Here is a 27357-nt window from a genome sequence, read left to right as displayed (position 1 = left end):
GACATTTCTTTCCATGATTAACATTCTGATTTTGAGCAGGAAATAGGCAAGAAATTAGGTCAGGACAATACTAAGTTAACACTCACCTTCACTAATTCTGTGTAGCCTGTCTCCCTTGGGGTCCACCAAGGCTGGGCTCTCAAACCATTCACGTTGTAGAGCGAGCGCTGCCAGACAGATGCAAAATGTCCTCTCTTGTGCCCCAGCTCATACCACTTGTATGCCTGAAAGAACAGAAAGACTGTGCTCCACACGACTCTTCAAACAAAATGTTTTAATTAGTTTTCAGATTCAGACATTAAAAGTGAAGTATTATAAACTGGTACAGTGGCACATGCCTGTTGTCCCAGCTACTTGGAAGGCTGAGGTGGATGATTGCTTGGACACGTGGGCAACATAGAGAGACCCTGAGGAAGAAATTAAGGAAGGAAGGAAGGAAAAGAAAGACAGACACATGCTCCTAATTTTATAATAGAGTCATGTACTATTAAATCCATTGCAAGTTGGAAATACTCTAAGTTGAAAATGTATTTAATCCACCTAATCTATAGAACATTGTAGTTTAGCAACACAGTTCACTGTAAAGTGTTGACTGTTCCTCTTTGAGGTTTCATGGATGACTGGGGTCTGTAGTTTGCTGTCACTGTCCAGTATGGTGAGAACATTGTACTACACATCTCTAGCCTGGGAAAAGATCAAAATTCAAAATAGATTTTCTCCCGAACATATATGGCTTTTACATCAACATAAAGTTGAAAAATTTTGAGTCCACCAACCTTAAGTTGGGGACTGTCTGTACTTTGACGTATTTAAATAAAAGCTTGCCTATTAAGTAGCCAAATCTGTTGAGATCTGGTGAAAATACTACTATTGCACTGAGTTTCTGATTATGACCTTTTAGTATAAATGAACACATGTATTTTATTTCACTCGAGCTGTAAGCTCTGTGAATACTGGATGACTCATTTCCCCACGCGCTTTGTCTCCCACCAGCACCTAGCACACTCCAGGACCATTCGTTAAACAGATAAGTAACTTAAGATACCAGAGAAGATTATGCTTATATTTTAGCTTTCATTTCATTAGTTCTATTATTGTTTTGCTCTAAGACTTTAATGATTACTTCAAAGACAGTTGCATTTACAGAGCTGGGATGCCAAAATAGAGAATGATTTCTTTTCATGCGTACTTTCTTTCCATGTCCACATTTAAGAAAGCCACTCCATCTATTCCAGGGTGACAGAGTATAAATTAAGCAAAAAGAAAGGAAACATTGTTCTGAGTTGACAAAAAAATATAATGATAGCCCATTTTAGATTTTTAAGAAGGGAATTTTTGTTCCTAATGTATATAATTTTTCTGCCATAAGGGACAGCATCTGTGGCTCTAGGCTGGCTGTAACATGATACAACTGGCCTCTTAGAAAACAAGCCTTTTCAGGGACCACTGGCTATGGAGTGCCTTGCTCCATATGGCTCCTCTAAAAGACCCCCCAGTCAGCCATATGCTCCCAAGTGGTCCTCCCATATGCTACCCCTCCCCCACATGCATGCCCCATTGTCTTTGGCATGGAAGGTTTTCCTAGTGCTGCACTGAATATTATCCCATTCATTTCTACAAGTCTGATCCACTGATAGCTTTTGAAGAATGATTTCAAATATATATTCTGATCAATAAAAAGGCACTTAGTACCGGCTTGAATATTTTCTTCACAAAACTACAGATCTAATTTAGATATAAAAGTATTAATTTTTAAAAGCCTATGAACATTCATATTTCAAATTTTTTCTTGCTAGAAAGGTGAAGGGTAATAGCACAGCACTTTACAGTTTACTCTTTTATATGTGCAATCTCATTTGATCTGTTCAAGTATTCCATCTTAAAAATGTGGAAACTGAGGTTTATATATCTGTACTAGAATCCAGGGCTCCTGTCAGTTTGTTTAACTCTCCTTCTATATTTGCATCATTAAAAAAAAAAAAAGAGTTATCAAGAGATGTTTTTATTTAATTATCTTTCTTATTAATATCTCCAATTAAAACATACATTTTAATCATTGTTATGTATTTTCCTTGAGGTACATGTAAGTTGTAGGAGAGTTTCTTTAAAAATCAGAAAGTTAAAATGGCTCATTTCATTTACATTTGAGGTTAATTTGACTGTGTGGTTTTGTCCAATTTGAATTTAGGATTTGTTTCCTAAACCTTTTATTTTTTGGTGTTAAAGTGAATAGCAATATTAAGTATAATAGATGATATTTTGGAAAGTCTGACAAGCCATTAAATTTTGAGTCATCAGTCATTCATTTTAAGGACTAGGCATAAGTAATTATAGGAAAGCCAAAACAGCTCTGGTTCAGGAGCCTGCTCTGCCTAGGGTTTTCAGTCCTCACTGCAGGGTGCCTGGGCAAGTCCCTCCACTTAACAATAGCATGTTTGTCCAAAATGTCTGTTCTAGCATTGGAGTAAGTATACCTGCGTCAAACAGGACCCTACATTTCGCACTCCTCTGTCACTTAACATTTGGGAGGAACCAAACCACGAAAATGACATGTCAGGAGTTTTTAAAAATTGCTTTCATTGATATATAGGGAACCCAGTGAATTTATCTTTATTGTTTTCTAAATATCTAAACCACCTTTACAATAAAAATTGCTAGAAAATAGAAAATCAAATTAGAAATCTCTGAAAATTTCCTCCTCACTATTTCATATCTTATCAGGAATCATATACATCTAATCAAAATGACTAAAATAGACAGTAGGGGCTGAGAATGTAGCCCAGTGATAAAGCACTTGCCCAGCACGTGTGAAGCCCTGAGTTCCATTCCTAGCACCACAAAAGAAAACATAAGAAATAGTAAAACCACCGGGGTTATTTTCTTAAATGTGTTTTACATCAATATCATCTCTACTTTTATGGAATTATTGCTGTGCGTGGTTTTCTCTCACACCCACATGAACTCAGGAAAACCTGGGCCATGTCTGTGCAATGGGCCTGACACTTGGCCAGCTGGGCCTGCTCTGTCTCTGGTGTGCTGACTGGGGAACACACTCTTGGTGAGAACAGCTGGTTGCAACCTGTCTGTGGAGGATTATAAATGCCACTATGTGCAAAGGGACTTCATTGTGCATCACAGGTTTTTCGAGCACAGGATAGCCTAGAAAAAAAGTGAGACTAAAGCAAGAAACAATAGCCAGGTTCTTATAGCTGTCACTGAGGTAGCAGGAGACACTCATGAATTAACACCCATGCATAGGAGGGAGAGTGAAATGGCTGTCAAAGAGCTCGGAAAGCCAATCCCAGGTCTCCCCCGGACTAGACTGAGGGGAGAGAGGGAAAAAACTGACTCAAATCTTGATCCTTGGAAGTTGGCAATACCATGGAATGAGAGAACTGAGGGGGAAAACAGCTTAGGAAAAGACCAGTGAGTTGTCTGTGTGATATCTGTGAGGTGACAATAAGAAGGTGATAAATATATGAATCTGGACCAGGAGAATGAGACTATATAGGAATGTGAATTTAGAAGCCATGGAAATACCAGGAACCCTTGATGCTAAATGTCTGCGTGACTCCTGTCCATTCTCATGAAGACTTTCCTAAAATCCATTTTTCAGCTATGGGTTTGCTTCTTATGTGTTCACCCTCTCTCAGCTGGAGCAGGGCTCTATGCATGACAATATTTAGTGTGGTTGCTTCTTAATATGCAAACTTAGAAATGGAGATTCAACACCCAGTATCGGAAATATCAAATGGACTTTTACAGGCTTGTCTCTGTTCTCCTGTGAGCATGAGTCCTTCTGAACTTTTTAAACTCAAGAACTGCATTGATCTTTGCATATTAATGACAATTAAGCTGTTAGAATAGTCCCGTGGGTTCAAATACCAAGCCCTTCACAAGTGGTTAGTAGTGAATTCTTTGTCCTTGAAGTAAGGGCTGTTTTTATCTAAGATGTGAGATAATTCAGACTTCTTTTATCTATCTTTGCCTAGACTCTGAAATGTTCAAAGATAAATTAATCAGTGACAATCATATTTATAGTAGTCAGACATGAACATTTATCCAGTGTTAGATAATGTAGCAAAATCTTTCTTATTCCTTTAATTCAAAGAAGATACTGACCGTATACATCTAAAAGAGTGAAGGAATGAAAAAGTGATTAGTAACCAGCAATTTCTTCTCCCTTCTTTTTCTTCACTCTACTGTCTCATTCTATTTTAGCTGATTAATCAGCAGGTTAGAGGGGGAAAGATACAGATTAATAGAAATGTATACTGAAAACTGTCAATTATCAAAAGCACTAGTACCACAAATTTGTTCATGTCTTTAGGAGGCAATTGCTCTGTCACAAACCCCCTTGCTTCTCTGAGCCCCCGGTTATCCAAACGGTCCTATGACCTTATTAATTTTAGAAATCTAAAGCTGTGTTATCCTTAGATGACACTTTAATGCAAATTTGGAATGCAACAGTTACAAAGATTCAGTGCCTCACTTTGCCTTTTCATTCACTGACTCTAAGAATAGCTGAGCCTAGAACCTCTTCAACAGTGCAGGACAGGAGAGGGGGCTTTGCCACATCATTTGTGATGGATGGCGAGAGGGGTTTGAAATTTATGTATAAGACGTCAGGATGGACGGTCCAATATTATATTTACAAAAGTTGACAACTATATTCAAGAAAAAACAAATAATCACAAAGAAAACACATAACTTCTTGTATTTGCACCATTCTTTTGTGTCAGTACCTGTTATTACCCTAGCTACAAATTTTCATCTTAAACCTTATTAAATGTTTATTAACCATTAGGATCAGTGGGCTCATGGATCAGAAGAACAAAGACTGCTTTTAAAATTTCAAAATAAAACCAAACTTAATCTAGACAAACTATTAAAATATTTAAAAAATTAAACAGTTTCAGAAATATTTCTTCATTTTACATTTTTAAAGGTTCTTTTCTAAGGCAACATCTCTCTACACAGATACAAACATATACAAAGACACAGATACATACAAACATGCTTTCCATCTACATATGTGTGAGTGATCACACATACACAACCAATTTAGAGACTGTTCTTGTGATTATTAGCTGATTGTTTGAAAGAAACTATAAAAGTCAAATCTCAAAAATCCTTCATATGATTAACTTGGAGTTGTTGGGTTGTTTCAAACACAGTTTAAATAGTTGAATAGTTAAATCACTGTTTTTAGCAGTGTATTATCGATGTCAACATTCTAGACATTCTCTCTTCTATTCAGGAGAATGAGAAGTCACAAACCCATTACCTCTTTATTCCCGACCCTCTGCATGGCATCTCCTAGGTGGAAATAGAATCGCCCATCATCAGTGCCTGGATCCCCGGATTCTATTCCTTCCTGAGAAAGAACAGTGTTAGTATTTGTGCCAAAATTAAATAACAGATTTCATTCCTTGACTTTTATAAATTTCCCTACATATGAAATATGGAATGCAGGAAAGCTGTATGTCATATAGGAAAGCTGAAGAACCAAAATTTCATCTCAATATTAACACTTGGCAATGAGGTTACTGGTTAATATTTACAATGCAAAAATAAAAGGGGGTCAGAAAGCTAAATTTAGCAATAATCCATCATTAATTAGTACTGAATAGTTCATAAAATTAGTATACTATTTTGTGTACCACTGTATGGGAACAATCGCATTTTAATATTCCAAATAATTTCTGTGGTTTGGTATCTTTCACATTTATTTTGCTTTCTAAATCTGACCATATGTCGTCTAGTGTCTTTTTATTCCCAAATCAAAATGTTTAATTTCTCATGTCTGAAGTGATGGCAGCCCAACTGCAAGTAATATTTATTTCTTCTCAAAATAAATGCATCATGACTTTTTAATGAGACTTTTTATGAAACAAACAGAAGTATTAAAACAAATTTGGATTTTAAAGTGGTAATTTTTTATTAAATAATTTCTATTCTAAAACATTTAGTGGATTTCTTCCATCTCCCACACAAGGGTTGAAAATGAAATTTATGTTCCAAAAAAAAGAGAGAGAGAAAGAGAAAAGAGAAAATATTAAAGCAAGAGAATGAATCTAGAAAATCAAAAGAAGGACAAGTGTTAAAATATTTAAATGTCAAGGACTTCTTTTCTAAAAATCTGCATCTTTGAGGCCTCTTCATAAGAAACCCATTATCTTTCACTAAGAAGAAATTTTATTTGCATAATATTGAAAATTAGCAAGTAACAGACTGACTGGCACACAAACATTCTTGTTTGTGAACTAACCATGCTGGCTTTTGCTTCTCTGTCTCTGAAGATGGGAGAATACCATCAAGTTTTCCTAGGTCAAACCAAAAGTAAGAGCATTTTAAATCAGAGAAACCTGCAGGACCCTGCAAGGACCCTGCAAGAAACCCTGTAGGACCCTGGCAAGGAATGAAAAAGTTTACAGAGGCCCTGTGACAGCTGGGTCAGATAAGGGGCACGGGCCATCTTAAGGGAGATCACTGCTTAGCTCTGTATCCCAGGGTTGGGGGCCAGATATGACTTTTCAAAAGAGACTAGAAATCTGCACAGTGATACAAAATGTCCAAATTCTCAAATCAGGCAAGCAATTAGAATTGTTTGCAATAGAACTGTACCGGCCAAATAAAACACACAAACTATTTGCAATCAGTGGGTTGCTGTTTGGAATCTGACTGGACTCATGTGAAAGAAAGAGATCACAGAAGTGGACGATGGTACTATGGAAAATGTTTATAGTGATTCCATCAGCAACATGTTAAATGTGGTAGCTATTATCCATGTGCAATTATTTAAATCAAAAGTAATTAAACCTAAATACAATTTAAAATTCACTTTCTCAGTCACAATACCAAATTTTAGGTATTCAGAGGTCACATATATCTAGTGGCCACCATAGGAGACAGCATAGATAACATAAATTTCATCATGGCAGAAAATTCTGTTGCACAGTCCTGAGTAGACCAAATATGATTCTGGTGAATTCACAAGGATTCAGTTAGATGGGTAAGAAAAAAATATGGCTTATTTTTATTTTAATATTTTTAGCTATCATATAGGCTTTTGGAGGGGTGGTTGACCTATTCAAACTACATTTGTTACTTCACTTTTTATAGGCAACACTAGCCCTGTTCAGGGTAGACATAATATATAATTAACTTATAAAAGACACATTTACTGCATTGTCCATATTTTAAAATACTGTGTCAATCACTTTTTGCCACAGCATGTTATGGTGGTGCATTACTGTAATCCCACCAACTAGGGAGGCTGAAGCAGGAGGGTCACAAGTTCAAGGACAGCCTGGGTAACTTAGTGAGATGAGACCCTGTCTCAAAATAAAAAATAAAAAGGTCTGGTGGTGTGGCTCAGTGGTGGAGCATCCATGGGTTCAATCTGCACTCAAGAGGGGAGAAAAAAAGAAAAAAAGCAATGTATCAGCTTCAGTTTTAGGGGTTTCTTCACCAAGCCTTTTCCAAATAGTCTCTGCTCACATGCTTGGTATTCCTATAATTATGGTGGCGGTCCATGCTGCCTGCGAATGTCATGGTCAGAGGGGGTACATTCTGATAATGAAAAGTCTCAGCCGTGCATGCCAATCAATCTACAAGGCATAATCAAGGATGTCCAAATGACTCAAAAAAATCACAAGATGAAAAGAGAGGAAGAGCAATGATAGTTACCTTTAAATAGGGAATGCTCTCAGCAATCTTGTTCTGAGCCTTCAGGATAAAGCCGTAATGCACTTTAGCAAAGCCATCATTAGGTGTCACATTCAGTACCTGAACTCAAAGAAAACAAAAAGCTATTGTGATAGACTACAAATTGCAAAAATGACTGTCAAAACAAATTTTAATTAGTTTTGTTGTACTTGAACTGGATTATGATGTTACAGCTGAAAACATTATGACATTTTGTCTCACTGAAGTCATTAAACTTCAATGGCCCTATTTCCTCTCAACTCAATGTACTTTTCACATTTACATATTGGTTCTTCAAGAATAAAGAAATGAATGAAACGGCAATACCTGATGAAGCATTGCTTTAACAATGCAAATCAGCAAAATATGTGTCAATTGATATGATTTCATTTTTTTTTAGTGAATAGAGAAAACTGTTTTAAATTTGCTATGTTTGAAGTCATCTATAAATGACTATTATAGGTTGCTTTATATAACATGCCTTATTCATTGTCTTAATTAAGAGAAAATTTAGGTTTGCATTCATAATATATAAGGACCTATTAATTCAACAAAAATTTGAGTGCCCAGACTGTTTTAAGCACTGAGGATAAAGTTGGTGAGCAAGTCCAGTATTCTGTGACAAAACCCAGGCAACTATTTCATTCAAACAACATTATTATTTATTATTATATGTATCTATTAGGATTTAATGATAAATTATGCAAGTGCCTTTAATTATTAGCAATGACAAATCAAAGAACATTCAACTTGTGAAGATGCTTACACAAACTAATTTATAGAACAAGAGAAAGATGAAGGTTTGAGTCAGGTGGATGTACAGAAAAGATACACATGCTGTCTCTCCTTTTCACTCTTGATCCCAAGTAGAAAGAGGAAGTCACAGACACCAAGGGGACCTACAGAGGGAGCATGTGCATAGAGGGGACATCACACCTTGTTGAATGTACATGGTGCACACTGCCTATACTTCAGTGTATACTTAGATCAGCCTATACTTAGATCAGGTCCTGAACCTTATCCATTCATAAGTCTGCCAACAGGACCTTCAAAGTATATTCAAAATCATAACAATTGTCACTTTCTCACTGATACTTCCCTGGTCTGGGTTTCATCATTTCTCCCTGATCTTCTTATAGGAACCTCCTGACTGCAGGTCCTCTGCACTCCTGCAGTCCATATCCCATGTGGATCCCTGAGGAACTTGCTTATCCCAAATCAGATTGTGTCCTTCCTCTAGTCCCTTCCACTGAGTGAAAGGACAAAGTTTTAGGGACAACTGCCAAGGCTTCCTTTGGGCTCTTCTTCACTTCCCGGGACTCCACTCTCGCCTCTGCCCCTCTGAGGCATGCTGGACTCCTTGCTTCTCACAGCAAGCCAAGGGCACCTCTGCCTCAGGACATTTGCACTCATAGTACTCTGCCTCAAACACTCATCCCTCCGACTACCAGACAGCTTGCTCCCTTACCTGGATGAAGGAACCCTTGCTCAAAGGTCACCACGTCAGTACAACCACCCCTGATCCCACCACCCCCATCACGAGTCATCCTCCAATTTCTTTCTCCTGCTTTAGTTTTCTTCTTGCATTCATCATCACCATCTGACCTATTACATTTTTTCTTCCCTGAGTAACATGTCAGCTTTATAGGGATTGTGTCTGTTCCATTTATCCCCATGGCCAGCACACAGGGGGTTCTCAAGATTTCAGTACTCAGTGCATAGATGGGAAGGTGAACTTTTCTTCCTAACTAGATCTCTGAAAGTGCAGGTTCTGCCTTTTTTGCATTTTCCCCAGCACTGACCTCATGCTAGATGCTTAGCAGAGCTCAGTAGTCCATACCTCCAGAATTGAACAGAATTGACAAAGATCATGCTTCCACCAGCATATCCATACAGGGATTATTTTAATTATTATAGTCACACAGATGACATTTCTGCCTATTGCAGGCACAAAGCCACCATCTCAAGTCATTAACAAATTGAATCATTTACTAGGCATTTTAAAGTACAAAGAACTCTAGGTCACTGACATAGAAATTGGAAGGAGATATACTCTCTTTTCTCTGGGTTCTCTCAGTCAAGTGAGGGAGACAGATTCACAAGAAGGCAATGACAATGCAAGAGGTTAAATGTAGCTAGAGAAATAGGCAAAAGGCATCAGTAGTTAAGCAGCTGTAGAGAAGGGGCACATAACTCACCCTGGCATGAATGTGACTGGGGACAAGGTCTGAAAGGCACTTAGGGATGAATAGGAGTTCACCAAGGAAGTGGCAGATGGGAGACAATGAGGGAAGGTATTCAAGGTATAGGAGAAAGTTAGTAAAAAGGGATAGTGAGCCAGGAACAGCAAAAGTGAATTATAAAAGAAAAATCAATGAAGAGACTGGGGAAGGGGGCAGAAATGGCATCAAGTCATAAAAGGTTCAGATTAGTAACTGTATGAGATAATCCTATGGAGAGTAAAAAATTAACCAAGCACCTGAACTTATCTCTGTCTCTGAAATATCCTGAGTATGAAGCAGGCTTGTGGCTCTCCTCTATATGCACAGTGGACAGTCATGTGTCACATCCTGTATGAACACTACCAGGAGGGCTGGTGCCCAGGCAGTCAGGGCAATTGACAGTGCTGCCCTCCCTGCTTGATTCTTTACACAAAGGCACTGGGCTGACTACGGTTTGTAGGTGGAGGTGAAATGAAGGTGCAGGTTGTGTTGCCAAGTTGAAATTAACAAGAAGACTTATAACATTTCTAAGAAACCTAGTATTAGAGTTTGGATGAAGTGTCCTTTGAAAGCTTGTGTATGAGACAATGCAGGGATATTCAGAGGTGAAATGATCAGGTTATTTCAGCTGCCACCCGATCAGTGGATTAATCCCTTTGATGGATTAATAATTTGAAAGGAATACCATATCTGGTGGTGACTGCTGGCAGGTAGGTGTGGATGAGGAAATATGTCACTGGGGGCATGCCTTTGGGGTTTGTGTTTCATCCCTGGAACCTCCCTCTCCCTGCCTCGTAGGTGTCATGAGTTCAGCAGCTTTCTTTTGCCATGTCCTTCTGCCCCGATAGTCTGCCTCACCTCAGGCCCAGAGCAGTGGAGTCTAATGACCATGGACTGACCCTCTGAAACTGTGAGCCCAGATAAACTTTTCTTCTTATAAAATGTTTTTATCAGGTATCTTGTTCACAGTGACAAAAAGTTGACTAACATACCTAGATTGAGACCAAGAATAATAGTATTATATAGATTCTCTTTCTTTCTTTCCACATTTATCTATCCATCCCTCCATCAATCTATCCACACACACACATACACATAATACACACAACATAACTCAGACAATAACAATAACAACAAACTGACATTTCTACTCCTCAAACACTATCTGACACATTATTAGAATTAAAAATTATATACAGTGCCTACCCCCTACTCTTAATCTGGGGTTTTATTTTCCATAGTCAACCAATGTGGAATCAAAAATTATAGAATAGAAAATTACAGAAATGAACAATTTATACAATTGCAGAAATAAACAATCCATAACTTTAATACATTTAAACTGTGTGACACTGTGTTTAACATGATAAAACATTGAACTGTTTCACTGTCTTCTGCCTGGGATTGAATCATCCTTTTGTTCAATGTATCCATACTATGTACCCCACCAACCCATTGGTCACTCAGTAGCCTTCTTGGTTACCAGATCAACTGTGGCAGTATTATAGTGTTTTTGTTCAAGTGACTCATATTTAGCTTAATAATGGGTCCCAAAGCACCACTTTACAGTGCTTTTATTTATCTATAATATTTATAATATATAATATGCTATATATAATAATATTATGTATAATATGCTATATATAATGTACTGTTATTTATATATGTCTATGTCTATGTGTATATACATATACATACATATGAGAGAAAAAGAGAGAGGGTGAGAGAGAGAGTGAGGGAAAGAAAAAGAGAGAGAGAGAAAGAATGTTATTTATTCCTGATTTCAGGCATTTACTAGGGGTCTTGGAAGGCATTTTCCATGGATTAAGGGGAATTACTGTAATCATAAATAGCACTGCTCATTGATATTACTAAAGTAATTTTTTTAGTAACATTCAAAGATTTGTCAGTTAAATAAAATTTGAAAAGTGTTTTAAACATTTCATTTCATCTAAATATTTATTTTGGAGTGTGTACTCTTAATAACTACACAATACATGAACATACAAATGGTGGGTATTTGCTTGGACACCTTTGCCTGGAAGGGTACACAATCAAATGGGCTTCAAGACCATTACTGTGGGTCAGGCAAGCACAGGTGAGCTGGAGCAGAGGGAGAAGGTTGTGTTTGGGGCTGATGAAGGTTAGGGAGAAGGAGCCTGAGCAAAGGGAATCTGAAGGCTCAGGCAAGAGATGATAAGCCTGGAATAAAAGAGGAGGGGATTTGAAAGCTGTTCAGAAGGTAAAGGGAACAGAATTTAGTGACTTGGCACTGGAACATAAACTTCATGGAGGTACATTCATGTGTGTCCCATTAGCTCCATTTCTGAGCTAGCCTGTATGGGATTTAATGAATGTGAGCTGACTAAATGAAGGATAACCTGAGGCAGGGCCAGGAGGAATCAGGAACGATGCTCAGCTTTGGACGGTGATGGCTTAGGTAACTGACAGTGCCATCACATGCGAAATCCCCAAAAGCTATGGATATGAGCAATCCACATTGAAACATTTTAAAGTCAGTCTCTTTGTTGAAATTAAAGCAGCAAAAGCCTAGAATGGGCTTTTATGAATTTAGTCAAAAATCAAAATCAATGTGAAGAAAAATACAAAGTTGCAATATTAGTTTTCTTAAAAATGACCTTTGGTGGAGACATGAACATATTAGGATAAACTTTGGTTAAAGAAAAAGAATCCATCAGAGACAGCTTATTAACTTAGAAGTGAGAGGAGGGGAAAAAAGGGAAATTCCACACTTACTTTTAGTCTATTAATGCTTCTTTGACAAGAAATCCACTCGGTTCTATAATATGGCTACATTTCAAACTTTCTGCTCCCTATTATGCTCAATCAGGTGAGATTATGATTTCAAAGTATAAACAGCAAGTAAATTTTATTTTTCAAGGTGAAGTAAAATGCTTCATGTATCTGAGATTTAGTGTCAGGCAGTGAGGACGACTATACTCAAGAGAGGTTTTAGAAAGGGGTAAGGACATGCAGAGGAAAGCAGCTGGGGACATGGTAACCAGGAAGCAGAGAAAGAGATTTGTTCAACAAGGACAAAATATATACCCTCCCCAGGAACATCCCCCTCCTCCAGGTACGCCCAGCCAAATTAATCCCTATCAGGGCACTAATGCACTGATTAGGTTAAACCTTTTGCAACCCAATCATTTCACCTCTAAACTTTCTTACATTGTCTCACACATGGGGGCTGTCTAACATTGATACCATAACAATGTCCTATAGAGAATTATCTCATGACCTGGAAAAAGGTCTTTAGTAGATGGAACACATTTTCAACGTTGTGAACTCAATCCACCTTGTGTAGATAATAGTGATACCCTAAAAAGCAAAGGTCTTATTGCTACTCTCTCAGAAAATCTAAGAACTAGGATAAGGGTAAAAAGATCGCTACTTCAAAATCCAATGATTTTCAATTAAGCATCAACAGCAATAAACAGTCACTTTTTAAGTGGACCGAGTCTCTGGACAGCATATAAAACTGCTGTACTTGACAGCATTTTAAAAATAGAAGGAATCATAACCACTAACAAGAAATAGTAGCATTTTGATATAAACTGTGCCAGCTTGAAAACCACTGATCGACAGGTCTAAATGAAAGCACAAGGAAACAAGTTCATCTTTCTTTTATAGAAAGGCATTCACTTTCTCCATCTGCAAAGTTCATTTGGCATTTTGTTTGCTCTATACCAAATGAATTTTCTCACTGCCTAAAAGGAGTCAGTTTTCTAGGCTTTACAGGTCCTTAGGACTTAGAAGTTATCTACTAAAAGGTCCATTATAAGGTAGAAATGCTGTGAAAGGCATCCTTGCCAGAAGATCAGAAAGTCAATGCCCTTCTGAAAAACAAGGAATCTATTCCATGCCCAGAAAGGTCCATGTTCTTCAGTCTCCCTCTAAACTGGATTCTAGTTCAAAAATAGGGAAAAAAAAGTATAGATTTTTTTACACTTACAAGAATCTGAGTTCCTCTGCCTATCACAAAGAATGCTTTCAGAAAGGCTGTCCATGGATTTGATAGATAGAAGTTTTAAAAATATCAGAATTACAGTTGAAGGTTTTGATTTTACAAGTGCTGACTAAAATTTAAAATCTTCTCATCAAGGAAAAAAACAAGGTGAAAATAAAGTTTAGAATATGCCAATTATAATAATACTTATGTTATTTAATTTAACTTAATGAGAGACTGGGTACATTAGATGAAATTCGCAAAGAGCGGTAGAACTTAACGTTCAAGATAGTTTGACGTAGTTAATAGAAAATTGATGCTCACCTCCTCATACACCTTCTTGGCATTATCATTGTCTCCCATCAAAAGGTATCCCACTCCAAGATCATTCTTTAAAGAAGTATCACTGGGGAATAATTGAACTAATCTCTGTAGAGTAAGCAGGGAACCTCTCATGTGACCTGATTTGGGGGAAGAAAAAAAAAAAAAGAAATAAAAAGAGATGATGTACACATTTGGATTGAGAATACAATTCAGTAGAAATTATTCAATCACCTAATATCTGATTTTATAGATTAATGTTTCATTAATTTTAAATTTTAGTCAGCACTTGTAAAATCAAAACCTTCAACTGTAATTCTGATATTTTTAAAACTTCTATCTATCAAATCCATGGACAGCCTTTCTGAAAGCATTCTTTGTGATAGGAAGAGGAACTCAGATTCTTGTAAGTGTAAAAAAATCTATACCTTTTTTTCCCTATTTTTTCATTAAGTGGATTACATGATGCAGTTGCAATGGTGTCAATAATTACTATAAATACTTAATGTGTAATTGATTAAAGACATTTTAAAGACATGTTCATTCTCTAAGTTTATCACCACTTACCTTTTTATGTTAAATTCCCTCTTTAAAAAGTTTTAGTTACTAATTCCTTGTGAGAATGTTTTGTGGAGATATTTTTGGCTTATTAACTTTAAAATCGCCCATAGCAGAAAGACCATAAAAAATTCTAATTAATTTCAGGGTCAAGCACCTGTATAAAACTTAAAAAGGCATCAAGTTACATAGGACAGTGCTTAATTGTGACAACCTCCAATCAAAAGTGAACTCATTGTCTAAGTACTGAGTGTTTGTGGAGCAGGGGATAGATCATCTAGTATTATGGGACCCTCTGGTGGACAATAGGATACTATGCACAACATAAAATCACGAATCATGAAAATCTCAACTTCAATTACTGTTAAGGCAGTTTGAATGGAAATTCAAAGTATCTGAGGTCACTTGCCATTACTCCTTGCCATAGCTGGAAAGATAACCTATATAAGAGAAAAATGTGCTAATTAAGACGAACATCCTTGGAGAAAACTAATTACCTAAAGTTCTTAGTTAACCAAGATTGTGGCAGGACAATGAAAAAGTTAAGCTGTCTACTCCACTGACAAACTATCTGGCATAAAAACATCACCAACTTAGCCCACATGGCCTGGTCCCACTGCTGACTAATTGTACTCCAGTCAGAATTCCCAGATGGGTTTGACCAGCTAGCCATTCCCTTGCTAACAAATCTGGGTCTACTCTTCTGCCCTCTTCCTTCTCCCTGCCTAGGATTATGCTTTTCTTCTGTTTCTGAGCTTCTCCTATTAACCACAACATAGGTGCAGATAAAAACCCCTGTGCAACTGTCTTCAGTCAGTGACTTTCCCTCTGTATCATGTACCCGGTCCTACTGTGAGCCAGCTGCACCATCTTGCAAATGGCCAACTGCCTCAGATCCTCTTCAAGTGAATTCACTTCATTTTCATTGAGAGGAAAGGTCCATATTCAAATATCAAAGGACTGTGATGGAAGAAGGTTAGATTTCTTCACAGGCAGTCTCCTCCAAGGGTTGGAAATAGGGTGGGGCAAATGAGCACTCCACACAAAATATAAAAGGGAGCAGAAAAAGTCCATGATTCTAAGTTGAATACTATTTTAATGCATCCTTTTAAAAAATCAAAATTAATGTAAAACATCCATGGTGAACAAAACACTAACGTTTTAAAGTTAGGATCAGTAAAGAGTGCTAAGCAGCTTCATGGTGGAGGTGGAGCACATCTTAGGAAGTGCCTCCTTTGCCACCCTGAGTCCAGCCTGGCTTATCCTGTCCTGCTTTTGTGCTGCACATTCTTCTTCCCCTGATCTGGTCTTTATGAACATAAGTCTAATCAATGGTTTCCTGTAGTTTTTATTGACACTCAGGCTCTGCTCCTATTACCATTTTGGTCATCTGCAAAAGTGGCATGACTACCCTTTATTCCATGTCTCAAAGAGGTGACAAAAGGGTCAGCTAGGCCTGGACTGTTACTTACTTGAGCCTTACCAAGTGACACTGAGAATCCATTCATGCAATGGTGCAGCCAGCAGAGTACCCGACTCAGCAGTGACACCTGGTGTAACTCCTTCCTTGCTTGTTTATTGGGCAAAGAGAATCACAGGCTGGCTGAAGGAAGGTAGTTGGTCCTCCTTGGTGTTGATACTGGGAACCTGGGGTTACTCTAGAGCTTGTTCTTTCCATGTTCTAATGTTGCCTTTAAGTCTTTGCAAATTTACTTTATGGTTAAAAGTGTATTTTCTAGCATTTTCCTTGGAATAGGTTCAAATTTTACATGTAATAGTTTGGAGTGCCTGAAACTACCAGTATTCTGCTGCAAAAAGTATGCTACTGATAATTTTGACCTCTAGGAACCAGTTTGGTATAGTTAAGAGGGAAAAGAATCTGACATCATAGGAAGAGTTATTAATTTGTGAGCTATGGTTCCCTGGGCAAGTTCTCCAAGCTCTTTGTATTCAATTTGTTTCAAATGGAGGATGGCAAGGAGGGCATAAAATGCCATCTGCATCCTTGTATTTATTGAGACTGGGATTGCTGTTTCAGTTTTAGAGATGGTCAGTCTAAGGTAGTTAATAAACTACTTGAAATTAGTAATAGAACTCAGATTTCCTTCAGGTGACTATGTCCTCTTACAGTGTGCATGGCCTCCAGCTGGAGACAGAAGCATGCTGCTTCCTATTGAATTAACCCTTACTGCATCTCACCTAGAAATTGCTGTCGTTCTGAGCGCCGCTTCAGACTCAGCTTCACCAGGTCTGTGGGGACATCAGGCAGGTTGGTCACCTCTTGATAGGTCTCAATGGCCTTGCGCAGTACCTCATTGCTCCTCCTCTTCTCAGCCAAATCATCTTCACACTAGAGGAAGGTCCCAGATTGCATCAATGTTCCATGACCAGTTACATTTCTAAGTACCCAAAATATTCATAAAAAGTTAACTTTTCTGGACATGCTTTAAAATAAATTCAAGATAGATTGACTTTTTCTCTTTATCAAGAGATAAGATACAAATGAAAGACAACAGAACAATGTGATCTTTTAATAATAAGAGGAAAAGTTGGCTAAGCTCCAGATGAAAAGAGCTCTATGAAAGCAAGATTATGCTGGGGCTGATGGAGACACTTCACATTCCATGCTAACACTGTATTGACAGGTCTCCAGCCCACAGCTCTTGCTTTCATTAGTGGATTCCTGTGCTCACTCTCTCAAGCATTCATGCATTCAGCAGCTATTTGTTGGGGGGAGTAAGGTATTGTTTCTAGCATGTGGCGGACAAGTCGAACAAAACAAAGTCATTTTCTCATTTTGCTTTCACTTCATAAATGAGAAAAAGACAAAATGCAAATAAAGATGTCATGAGTCTGAAGACCACGAGTCCTGTGGATTAAAAAGGAGCAAGCTGAAGAGTGCTGAGAAGGGTGGTAGGGAAGTTACTATTTTAGTCGGAGTGACCAGGAGGGCCTGAAAAGGAGGGAGCGGTTATGAGGCTATCTGGGGGAACAGTGTTCAGGCAGAGGGAACAGCAAGAACAGCAGCTCTGAGGCAGGAGTGAGGTATAGAGAAACGGCCGAGGCAGTGGTAGAGAGGAGAGGAGGTCCAATGTGAGCTATTGGGTGATGCAGGGCTAAGATACTGAAAATGCTACTACACATAGAAAGATGGAAAGACATTGGGCATTTGACATGATCTGATAGATATGTAAGGGATCATGCTGGCAGCCATATCTAGAATAGGCTGAGGGGCTAGAGGAGAAGAAGGGAACTCAGGTAGGATGCTCTAGCAAGAAGGCAGATATGAATGATTGTGATTTGGACAAAGGGGCAGTAATGAAGGTGGTAATGAGTGATTAGATTACAGATATGTTTTTGAAAGTCAGAGGCAACAGATTTACAGATGGTCTGAATGTAGGATAGAAAAAAAAAAGGAAGAAAGAGAGAGATCAATGATGAATTCGAGATTCTTGGCTTAAATGATTACCTGATGGAAGTGTCATTGTGTAGGAATGGGAGACAGGACAGAAGCAGGTGTGGGGAGTGAAGAATCAGGAACTCAGTTCTGGATATATTAAATTCCAATGGCGAGTGGAGATATTGACTTGGAAGATGCATAGATGCATGTATAAGTTCAGGAGAGAGGTCAGAGTTAGGGATATACACTTGGGAACTGTTAAGGATGGAGATAGTATTTAAAGAATAGTTGTGAGGGTGAACAGAAAAAAGAAGAGGTTTAGTAAATAAGCCCTAAAAATTTCCAATGTTTCAAGGTCATTAGAAGTCAGGAAGGCAAGGGAACACCAGCAAAAATGACAGTGAAAGAGTGAGGTAAGAAGAAAATAGTGACAAACAGTGGTGTTCTAGAGGTCAAGTGAAAGAAAGGTTTCAAGAGAATGATATCAAGAGTGTTAAAAGCAACTGGAGGGTTAGATCAGATGAAAACTGAGATGAGATCACACTGGACTGAGCAGTACAGAACCTCTGATGGCCTTGGTAAGATGTTCCCACAAGCCCACTGGGGACACTCACCTGCATGGAATGCATTCAAGACAATATGAGAGTTTGGGGGAGAGACAACTCTTTCAAGGAGTTTGGCTATAAATGAGAGGAGAGAAATGGGCCAACAGTTGAGGGGAATATGGAGGCAGGGAGAGATTATGAAGGATGGGAAATAATTCAACATGTCAGCATGTTTCCAAATGGATGCAAAAGACTCGATAGAGAGGGAAAATCTGATGAGGAAGGAGGAAGACAAAAAAATTAGAACAAAATCCTCCAGCAGGTAAGAGGGAAGGGACCAAAAACGTGCATCTGGGCCAACAGGAAGGAATGGCAAAGCACATGGACACAGGGGTAGGTAGGTAGGTTGGTGAAGGTGGGTTGTCAGTGTGATAGTGTGAACACATGGAAATTCTAGGGACACTTCTATTTTCTTAGCGAATTTAGAAGTAAGATTCATAGCTGGATATTGAGAATGGAGAATGAAATACTGGAGACAGGAAGTGAAAAATTTGTAAAATGGTCATTGATAGTTCATTGTATCTAATAAACTACAATTTAAAGACTACCATTTGAGGAAAAATGATACCAATTAAAAGTAGCACATATAAAATTTTTAATTAGGAAATGTAAATATGTTACCCATTTAACATGTTTATTTTGATAAAATAAAGTATGTGCAAGGTCAATATATGGACATCTGAAGAACCCAAATAAAGCCTGACTCTACAATTTGAGGATTGATAAGAAAATGAGCCATCTCACCCCCATCCTCAAATGGAAAACTAGTAAGAATCAACAGTAATTGATAAAATAGGACATCTATGAGAAGTTTTTCAGAGAACAATACATCAATGAGATAGCTTGCTAATAAGTACTGATTAGGATAAGTTTTCCAAGATGGGGCCTAGGTTTGAAGCAGTGGTGATAGGAGTGGACAGACTAATGAGAAAGGACAATCTGTAAGACAAAAATTTCAAAGGTTAGAAAAGGGCATTCATCCTGGTTTGATAGATATAATGCTTCAGACCATTCAACTATCTTTTCAAGAAATCTGTAAGTGGTCTCCCAGAATGAAACTTTCCAGAGAGAAAGTTCAATGTCAATGACCCATAATAGTCATGCTACCAGCATGGCTTTCCACTGTAGGTTCATATCAAGCTTTTCTGTTTATCTATCACCTTCATGTGAATTTGACTAAACTGTGAATATTGATAGATGACTTAATGGAAACAGTTCAAGAGCTTCGGAGGCCTATTGAGACTATCAAGTTCATTCTCCATTTGGAACCTACAAAGTTAACAAACACAGCCTGGAACTGGGGGTCTATGCAAGGTTAGAGGAAGAGCAAATGCCTACCATGATAATCCTTCTTTACAGAGACAGGAATAAGTTTCTTTAAACTCAATCTGGAAAGACAGAAAGATGATACAATCTGTATGTCTTGTCCCATTCCTTGAGCCCCAAGGTCCTTGGATTTAATAAAGTATAAGCATTTTACAACTTCTAGAATTGGGAAAATATCATTACTAAAATGGCATGAAATTCTTTACATAACTCCCAAATGAAACCAATAGCACTTGCTCTGAAAGTCAGAATTGTATGTATTGATTTTTTTTTTAATCAGCCAAGCATCTGTAGATAAAACAAGCTGGGCTGGAACTAAACATTTTGTTATAGGACATTAGCATCGCAAGGCCTTTTGCTGAAGAACTAATCCACCCAATCAACCTTCCTAGGAGATTTGTCATTTTCTGCCTCAGAAGCATTATGGTTTGTGAAAGATAATAAAGTGAATTGAGTTTATAATACAAGATTTTTGTCTGATGTTTAGTAATTTGTTCAAAATTGATTTTCACAGTGGTTCAAAGAATAAGACAATATCAATGCTACTATAGAACTGATAGGTATTTTAGTTTGTATTTGACTTAAAGTTGATGAATTTTAAAAACTGATCATAATGTTCCAAAGTGATTGTTTAAACTGCTAACAAAGAAGGAAAGTCATAATTTATTCCTCTCTATAAAACCTGTCTTCTGTTGAATTTTTGTTTTAAAAATTCCTATGAAATTAAGGTTTCCTTCAGATTACTCTATTAAAATTTAATTTACCATGTCTGAATTTTGCTTTATGCCACATTAATGTTAATACAATAACATCTGTAGCATAATAGTTTACAGATAAAAAATATTGCCTGAGGCCTAAATATCAAATTCCTTCTGTGAAATAAGAATATAAATACAAAAATCACCATGTTGTAGAAACACTGCATGTATTTAGACTTTGGTACCCACAATTAAAATCATATATAAAGAAAAATTTCAAAGCACAGAACATTTTTACCACAATTAAGTTGTCATTTGCATAAACCATTTTCTCCCTAGTTAATACGCTTTTCTTACATCAAAAGACTTAATACCAGTGACAACACGCATCACTTATTTGGACAGGAATGACTTTTTGGTAACAAACACATTATCTCATAGTAGTAATACAGTGTAGCAATTTTAGAGAAAATAATTTACAAAACTCATAGTTGGTATGTTACAACTGCTCTAGACTGAACAAGAGAAACTTCTTTGTATTAATATTTTTTATTAATTTGATTTATTAAAATCTAATCAAAATTTAATTAATTACATTATAATGAGGAGACTGGAAGAATCTGAATCTCCAATGGCTACTACCTTTAGCTCAGAGCAAGACACATTGCTCACTGTGAGTGTCCTACACAAGTGTCTGCATGGATTCCCTCCAAACAAATAACTGTCACTTCCTCCTCAGTTAGCTCTGCATCCATCATTTCCCAGCAGTATTGACAATCTCATCCCCCAAGAAAGGACAGTAGGTGCTTTGCTGTCCTGACTTTTGTATAACAGCTCTGGCTTTTACTCCATACATCCAGCAGTCTACTTGACATGGCCCCTTGAATGTCTAATAAACACTGCAAACTAAAGACCAAAAGCAAACTCTTGATTTCAGCATCTCTCTAAATCTGTTCTTCCTAGTCAGTAATTGACATTATTCTCTCTTGTCAGATGGCCAAACTGAGAAACCAGGATTCACCCTTGGATCCTCTCTTTCTCTGACCCTTCCATCTAATCCATCACCAAGTCCTTTTGGCTCCATTACCCATCCACTGCCCCATCTCCATGGTCATGACCACAGTTCAAGCCACCAGCACCTCTTGCATTCACTGCAGTGGCCTCTTGCTCTTTGTGCATCTATTTTGCTCCCATAATCCATTGCCACCCAGCAACCAAAGTAATCTTCCTCAAAAATAACCACTCTGTCACACTCAGGCATAACATTTCTCCAAAGTCTTCTTAGCTCATGAAGAATAAATCTACAGGGCCCTGGCCTCACTGTCCCATGCTTCCATCCTTCACTAGGCCCTTTTTACTGTTTGGGTTCATTAGGCCAAGACTGTTTCTATCTATCATGGCCTTTGTCTTGCTGTTCTCTCTGCCCAGACAGCTTCTTTCACAACCTTGTCATATCCCAGTCACATACCACCTCTCTAGAGAGTTCTTTTCTGACCACCTTTTCCAAAGTGCCATTTGCCTTGTCATTTCCAATCACATTACCTGCAACCAAAAAACTTCATAAATATGCTCTTTATTCCAGTATGTTCTTATCCTTATAACATGCCTTATTAAGCAATATGATCAAATATATTTATTTTTAACACTTTGTAATATTCTTTCAGCATATATTTATTTAAAGAGATTTTCAAGGCTTTGCTCACATGTACCTCCTTAGTAAGTCTTTCTCTGTCATTCTTCCCACCAATTCAACCCTCCTCCCATGTTCACTGGCTGTTTCTTGCTTTAAGTTTGTTCACTTTAGTATTTATCTCTGTAAACAGAGATTATAGTTATTTGTCATATGCATTGTCTTGCCCTTTGCAAGAGAAATACAATAAAGGATTTTTTTTTAAAAAGCGTTTTGTTGATATCTCCAATGCTTAGAACCAGGACTAGCACACAGTACCTGGACTCTCACAAAATATATTTTAAATAATTAGTTTATAAAACATTTGCCACTAGAAGATAAGATCCACAAGAATGGAAGACTCTAGTATGTTCATTATAATACATTCTGAACACTGTTTAATTTTCTGTATATTATAATGTTTGACATCTTAGAAAATCTTAGAAAGACTGCTGGCTGGCCATCTGAGGGACAATAAATGAGTAAATTTTGATATGCAAAGCAATCAATCCAGAGCCAAACCTCCTCTATCAGGCCCATGTACCATGGCAGGCAATAATCCTATGCTTTAATCATTGTAGGGCCAGGTACTTGGCAACTAGAAACCAGTCCTGCAGCCCAAGGCCTGATAAAATTATTCAAACTAGCCAATCCTAACTTCTCACCATGCCCTACCTTGCTTTTCCATGGAAACCCCAATAAAGGCTATGGCTTAAATCTTCCCCTTGTTCTTTGTCATCTGCCTCTTTTCCACTCTGGCCTTTTCCCATTTGGCCCTATGTGGCATGCCGGGTCTCCCATATGTAGGATAGGAGTATAATAAACTTTGTTTTCTCCTGAGCCTTTTCTATGTCTCTGTTTATGGCCACATTTGAGTGACCCATCTCATAATAAAAGAATATAAAATTGATATTTCCAAGGCCTACGAGAGTGTCAGGCACAGGTGGGTTCATATAGTAACAGGTGATATGGTCAAACTTCATGAATGGAGGAGTTGAAATGAAGAAAGCCAGATAAGGACAAAGTAGAAGTGGGAGATGGGGAGGAGGTGACTAGTAAGAAATGAATCAGTTGAAAGATACGTTTGAGAAAACAAAGTACATCCTATATTATATTTTTTAAAACTCTGTCTTAAGTATAATTGCAACCTCTTGTTATACAACTGAGAGTCTCAAATCTCTGAGAAAGCTGAATGAAAAATGGCATGGTGGGTCTAAATGGAATTGGATGTGGGGTGATAGAAAACCAACAACAAATGTGTTACTCTTTGTTTTCTCTTCGAAATCAGAGACAAGTCATATGGATGCTACTAGACTCAGTAGTACATAATGTGAAAATAAATTGTCTTATTTAAAGCAGTATTTTGTGCCTGGGTTTAAGCATATACCTGAGAAAACTACTCTGTATAGAAACTGGAAGGGGAACAGAGAAAATGCAAATAGTGGGAACTGAAAAACTGGATTACATGGAGCACATTAACATCAGAAGAGTTTTCTAAATAGAAAAGTTCTGGAATACCTGTGCCTTCCCATATCTTGCTCGTGGACTCTGAGGGTATTTGCGTACTAGTTCTTCAAATGCATTCACTGCTTCCTCGATTTTTCCCTGTTAGAAAGATACAATCACATAAATACAAGAAATTCAAATGCATGATGTTATTCAATTTGGTTGTTTAATAGTCAACAAGTGATTCTATCAGATTTTTTTTAGATTTCTTTCTGAATTTAAGAAATTCTACATGTATATGTATATATATGTATGTGTATATATATAAATTCTACATGTATATGTGTATATATATGTATATGTGTGTATATATATATATAAAGCCATATTATGGATGTGCACAGTGGCACATTCCTGTAATCTCAGCAGCTTGGGACACTGAGACAGGAGGATTTCAAGTTCAAAGCCAGTCTCAGCAATTTAGTGAAGCCCTAACCAACTTAGCGAGACCCTGTCTCTAAGTAAAAAATAAAGGGTTGGGGATATGGCTTAGAGGTTAAACACCAATGGGCCCAATCCCTGGTACAAAAAAAAAAATGTATTATGGATGACAATGACTAGAAATGAAAATAATTAATTTTAAAAAGGAAGTATACTGACAATGATGTAATATGAATCTTTGTTGAAGAAATTGCATTTTCTGGGCTGGGGCTATAGCTCAGTGACAGAGCACTTGCTTAGCATGTGTGAGGCACTGGGTTTGATCCTTAGTACTGCATAAAAATAAACAAATAAAATAAAGGTATTCTGTCCATCTACAATTATGAAATAGTTTTAAATTTAAAAAAAAAGAAGTTGCATTTTCTCTCAACACATAGTTTCTACATGCTTTCTCAAAGATGTTAAGATTTTACATGGGAGAAATACTGCAGGCAGTAGAATGTCTTGGGTCTTTAAGAGGCAATGAGACATCTTATCACACACAGCTCTGAAGCATCTGTGAAAAGGTTGTGGAAAAAATACATAGAATGAGAAGGTCATTTAGCCATGGCACTGTGGAAAATCAGGGTTGATCCTTAGACTGACATTAGTGGGACATTTCCTTCTTGGTTACTGGGTCCCAGCACCATGGACAGTGCCTTCTACCTAGGAAGCCCCTGTGAGTAACTGAAGGATGGAGGCTGGTCCTCCTGGGAGGGACAATAGAAGAAGGGGAGGGGAGGAAAGGAAGCAAGACAGAGGGGTGCAGGGTATGACAGGGTGGGTCTGGGTCAGAGTCATCCCCAGGATGTATGGTGCCAGCCAGGCAGTCCATTGGCAGTTCAGTCCAGTCCACTGGCAGTCCAAATAAGGTAACATGTATTAGGATATGGCTATCTTTGGGGGAGGCCATCTTTTCAGCCTCCAGACTATGCCCTCTGTCCCCTAAATTCAGGTGTGTCCCACATGTAAAATATACTCATTCCATTTCAACATCTCCCAAAACTTTAAACTTCTGTATCATCAACTCAAGTTTAAAAATCTCATTTAAATCTCAACAGCTTCAAAGTTCCAAATTTTATCATTAAAATCATCTAAATCAGGTAAGGGTGAGACTATGGTTATGATCCACCCAAAGACAAAAAGTTCACCTGTGAACCTTCAAAACTAGAAAGTAAGGTACATGCTTCTAACATACAATTGTGGAATAAGCGTAGGATACAGTTACAGATGCTTTTGTTCAAAAAAGGAGAAAACAGGAAGAAAGAAAGAACTCACTAGTTCCCAAGCAATTTCAAAAACCAGCAGGGCAAGTTGCTTTAGGTTTCAAGGTCTGGGAAGAATCCTAGGTGGCTTGAAGCTCTGCATCCTGGACCTTGCCTCTGGCTACTGCAGTCTTGTCTCTGACCTCTGGGCCCAGTGCTCTGCCTTCAGAGTTAACCCTTTTGTACTGAAAGGGTGGCAACAGGTTTGCTGGTGGTAAGTTTTATCAGCCTGTTTTTGAAGCATGTCAGCTTTCTTCCACTTTTGCTCTCTCTTTTATTCCAAACTGGAAGTACTTCTGCTGATATAATATTCTCAAGTCTCTATGGTTCTCTTATGTATATCACAGGAATTAACCATCAGATAAGAAGTGCTTCAACAGACCTCTTTTGTATAACTTCATCTCTATTCTGACTTCTGAGATGGCTGAGTGGATCCAAGAGTCACATACCTAATCTCTCCAGGAAAAGGTGTTCGGCTAGCTAAACCTATGGATTTCTCTCCAGAGTTTTCTTTTCTCACAGTGAGTTTCCTAATGTTAGCATCTTCAGCAATCTGATGGACTGAGAAGTTGCCAAATAATCAAGTGCTGGTTCTTTTCTCCTTAACAGTTTCTTCTTCACTTTATCTCTTTCCTCTCATATTTTACTATAAGCAGCAAAAAAGAAACCAGGCTATACTTTCTACACTTTACATGGAAATTTCCATAGCTACATATTTAAATTTATTGCTTATTAAGTTCTGCTTTTCCCATAACTGTAAGACACAATTCAGGTAAGTTTTCTGCGACTACATAGCAAGAGTCACCTTTCCTGTAGTTCTTAATATATTCCTCATTTTCTTCTGGGTACTTGCCAAATGAGCCTTTAATGTCCGTATTTCTATTGCATTGTGCTCATGATGATATATGTATTCCCTAAGATGACAGAAGCTCTCTCTAATGTGTTCTTCACTTTCTCCTGAGCTTTTCCTAGAAACAACTTTAATATCCATATTTCTACCAATAATTTGTTTAGGGCAAAACAGGCCTTTTCTATCATGTACCTCAAAATTCTTCCAACCTCTATCACCTACCCAAGTTTTAAAGTCACTTCCACATTTTTAGGTATTTGTTACACTCTAACTGTCCAGTACTAAAATCTGTATTAGCTTCCTATGGATGCTGTGCCAGACTACCACAAACTTGATGACTTGAAACAAGAGAAAACTGTTCTCTCACGGTTCTGGTAAACGCATGTCCTAAGTTCGTTTCTCTGGGCTGAAATCAAGATGTTGGCAGGGTCATACTCCTTCCAGAAGCTGCAGGGGAAAATCTACTTTTTGTCTCTTGCCAATAGTTCTTGACTGGTGGCTATCTCACTCCAATCCCACTTCTATTTTCTCTTCTATGTGTGGGCCACCATCTATTCTATCTGCAACCAATTTCCCTCTGTCCTTCTCTTTTAAGGAAACATGATTTTATTTAGGGGCAAATGGATAATCTGGGATAATCTCTATCTCCAGATCCTTAACTTAATCAAACATGCAAAGACCCTTTTCTCAAACAATGTACGGGTTCCAGGGATTAGCACATGTTATCTCTTGGGAGGCCATTTTCATACTCCTTATCTATGCAACTTAAATTGCAAATATCAAAGTTACTTTTGTGAGTCACTATGCTAAATGTACCATCATCAGATTTAAAACACA

General features: G+C 37.8%; 1 protein-coding gene across 5 annotated transcripts in view; it reads right to left on the bottom strand.

Annotated features, from left to right (window-relative positions):
- Asph (aspartate beta-hydroxylase) overlaps positions 1–27357 on the bottom strand; it is a 222989-nt gene that overhangs the window by 46431 nt on the left and 149201 nt on the right. For all 5 annotated transcript variants that reach the window (XM_047553821.1, XM_047553827.1, XM_047553834.1 and 2 more), the window contains 6 exons: positions 23998–24084; positions 16981–17131; positions 14227–14363; positions 7693–7791; positions 5288–5377; positions 87–224 (listed from right to left, as the gene is read on the bottom strand). In XM_047553821.1, coding sequence (XP_047409777.1) covers positions 87–224; positions 5288–5377; positions 7693–7791; positions 14227–14363; positions 16981–17131; positions 23998–24084 — 702 coding nt within the window. The remainder of the gene's footprint in view (positions 1–86; positions 225–5287; positions 5378–7692; positions 7792–14226; positions 14364–16980; positions 17132–23997; positions 24085–27357) is intronic.

The sequence above is a fragment of the Sciurus carolinensis genome, chromosome 1 (genome assembly GCF_902686445.1).
Source record: "Sciurus carolinensis chromosome 1, mSciCar1.2, whole genome shotgun sequence".
NCBI lineage: Eukaryota > Metazoa > Chordata > Mammalia > Rodentia > Sciuridae > Sciurus > Sciurus carolinensis.
The sequence above is the reverse complement of the archived record's forward strand: the minus strand, read 5'-3'. Positions and strand labels throughout refer to the sequence as shown.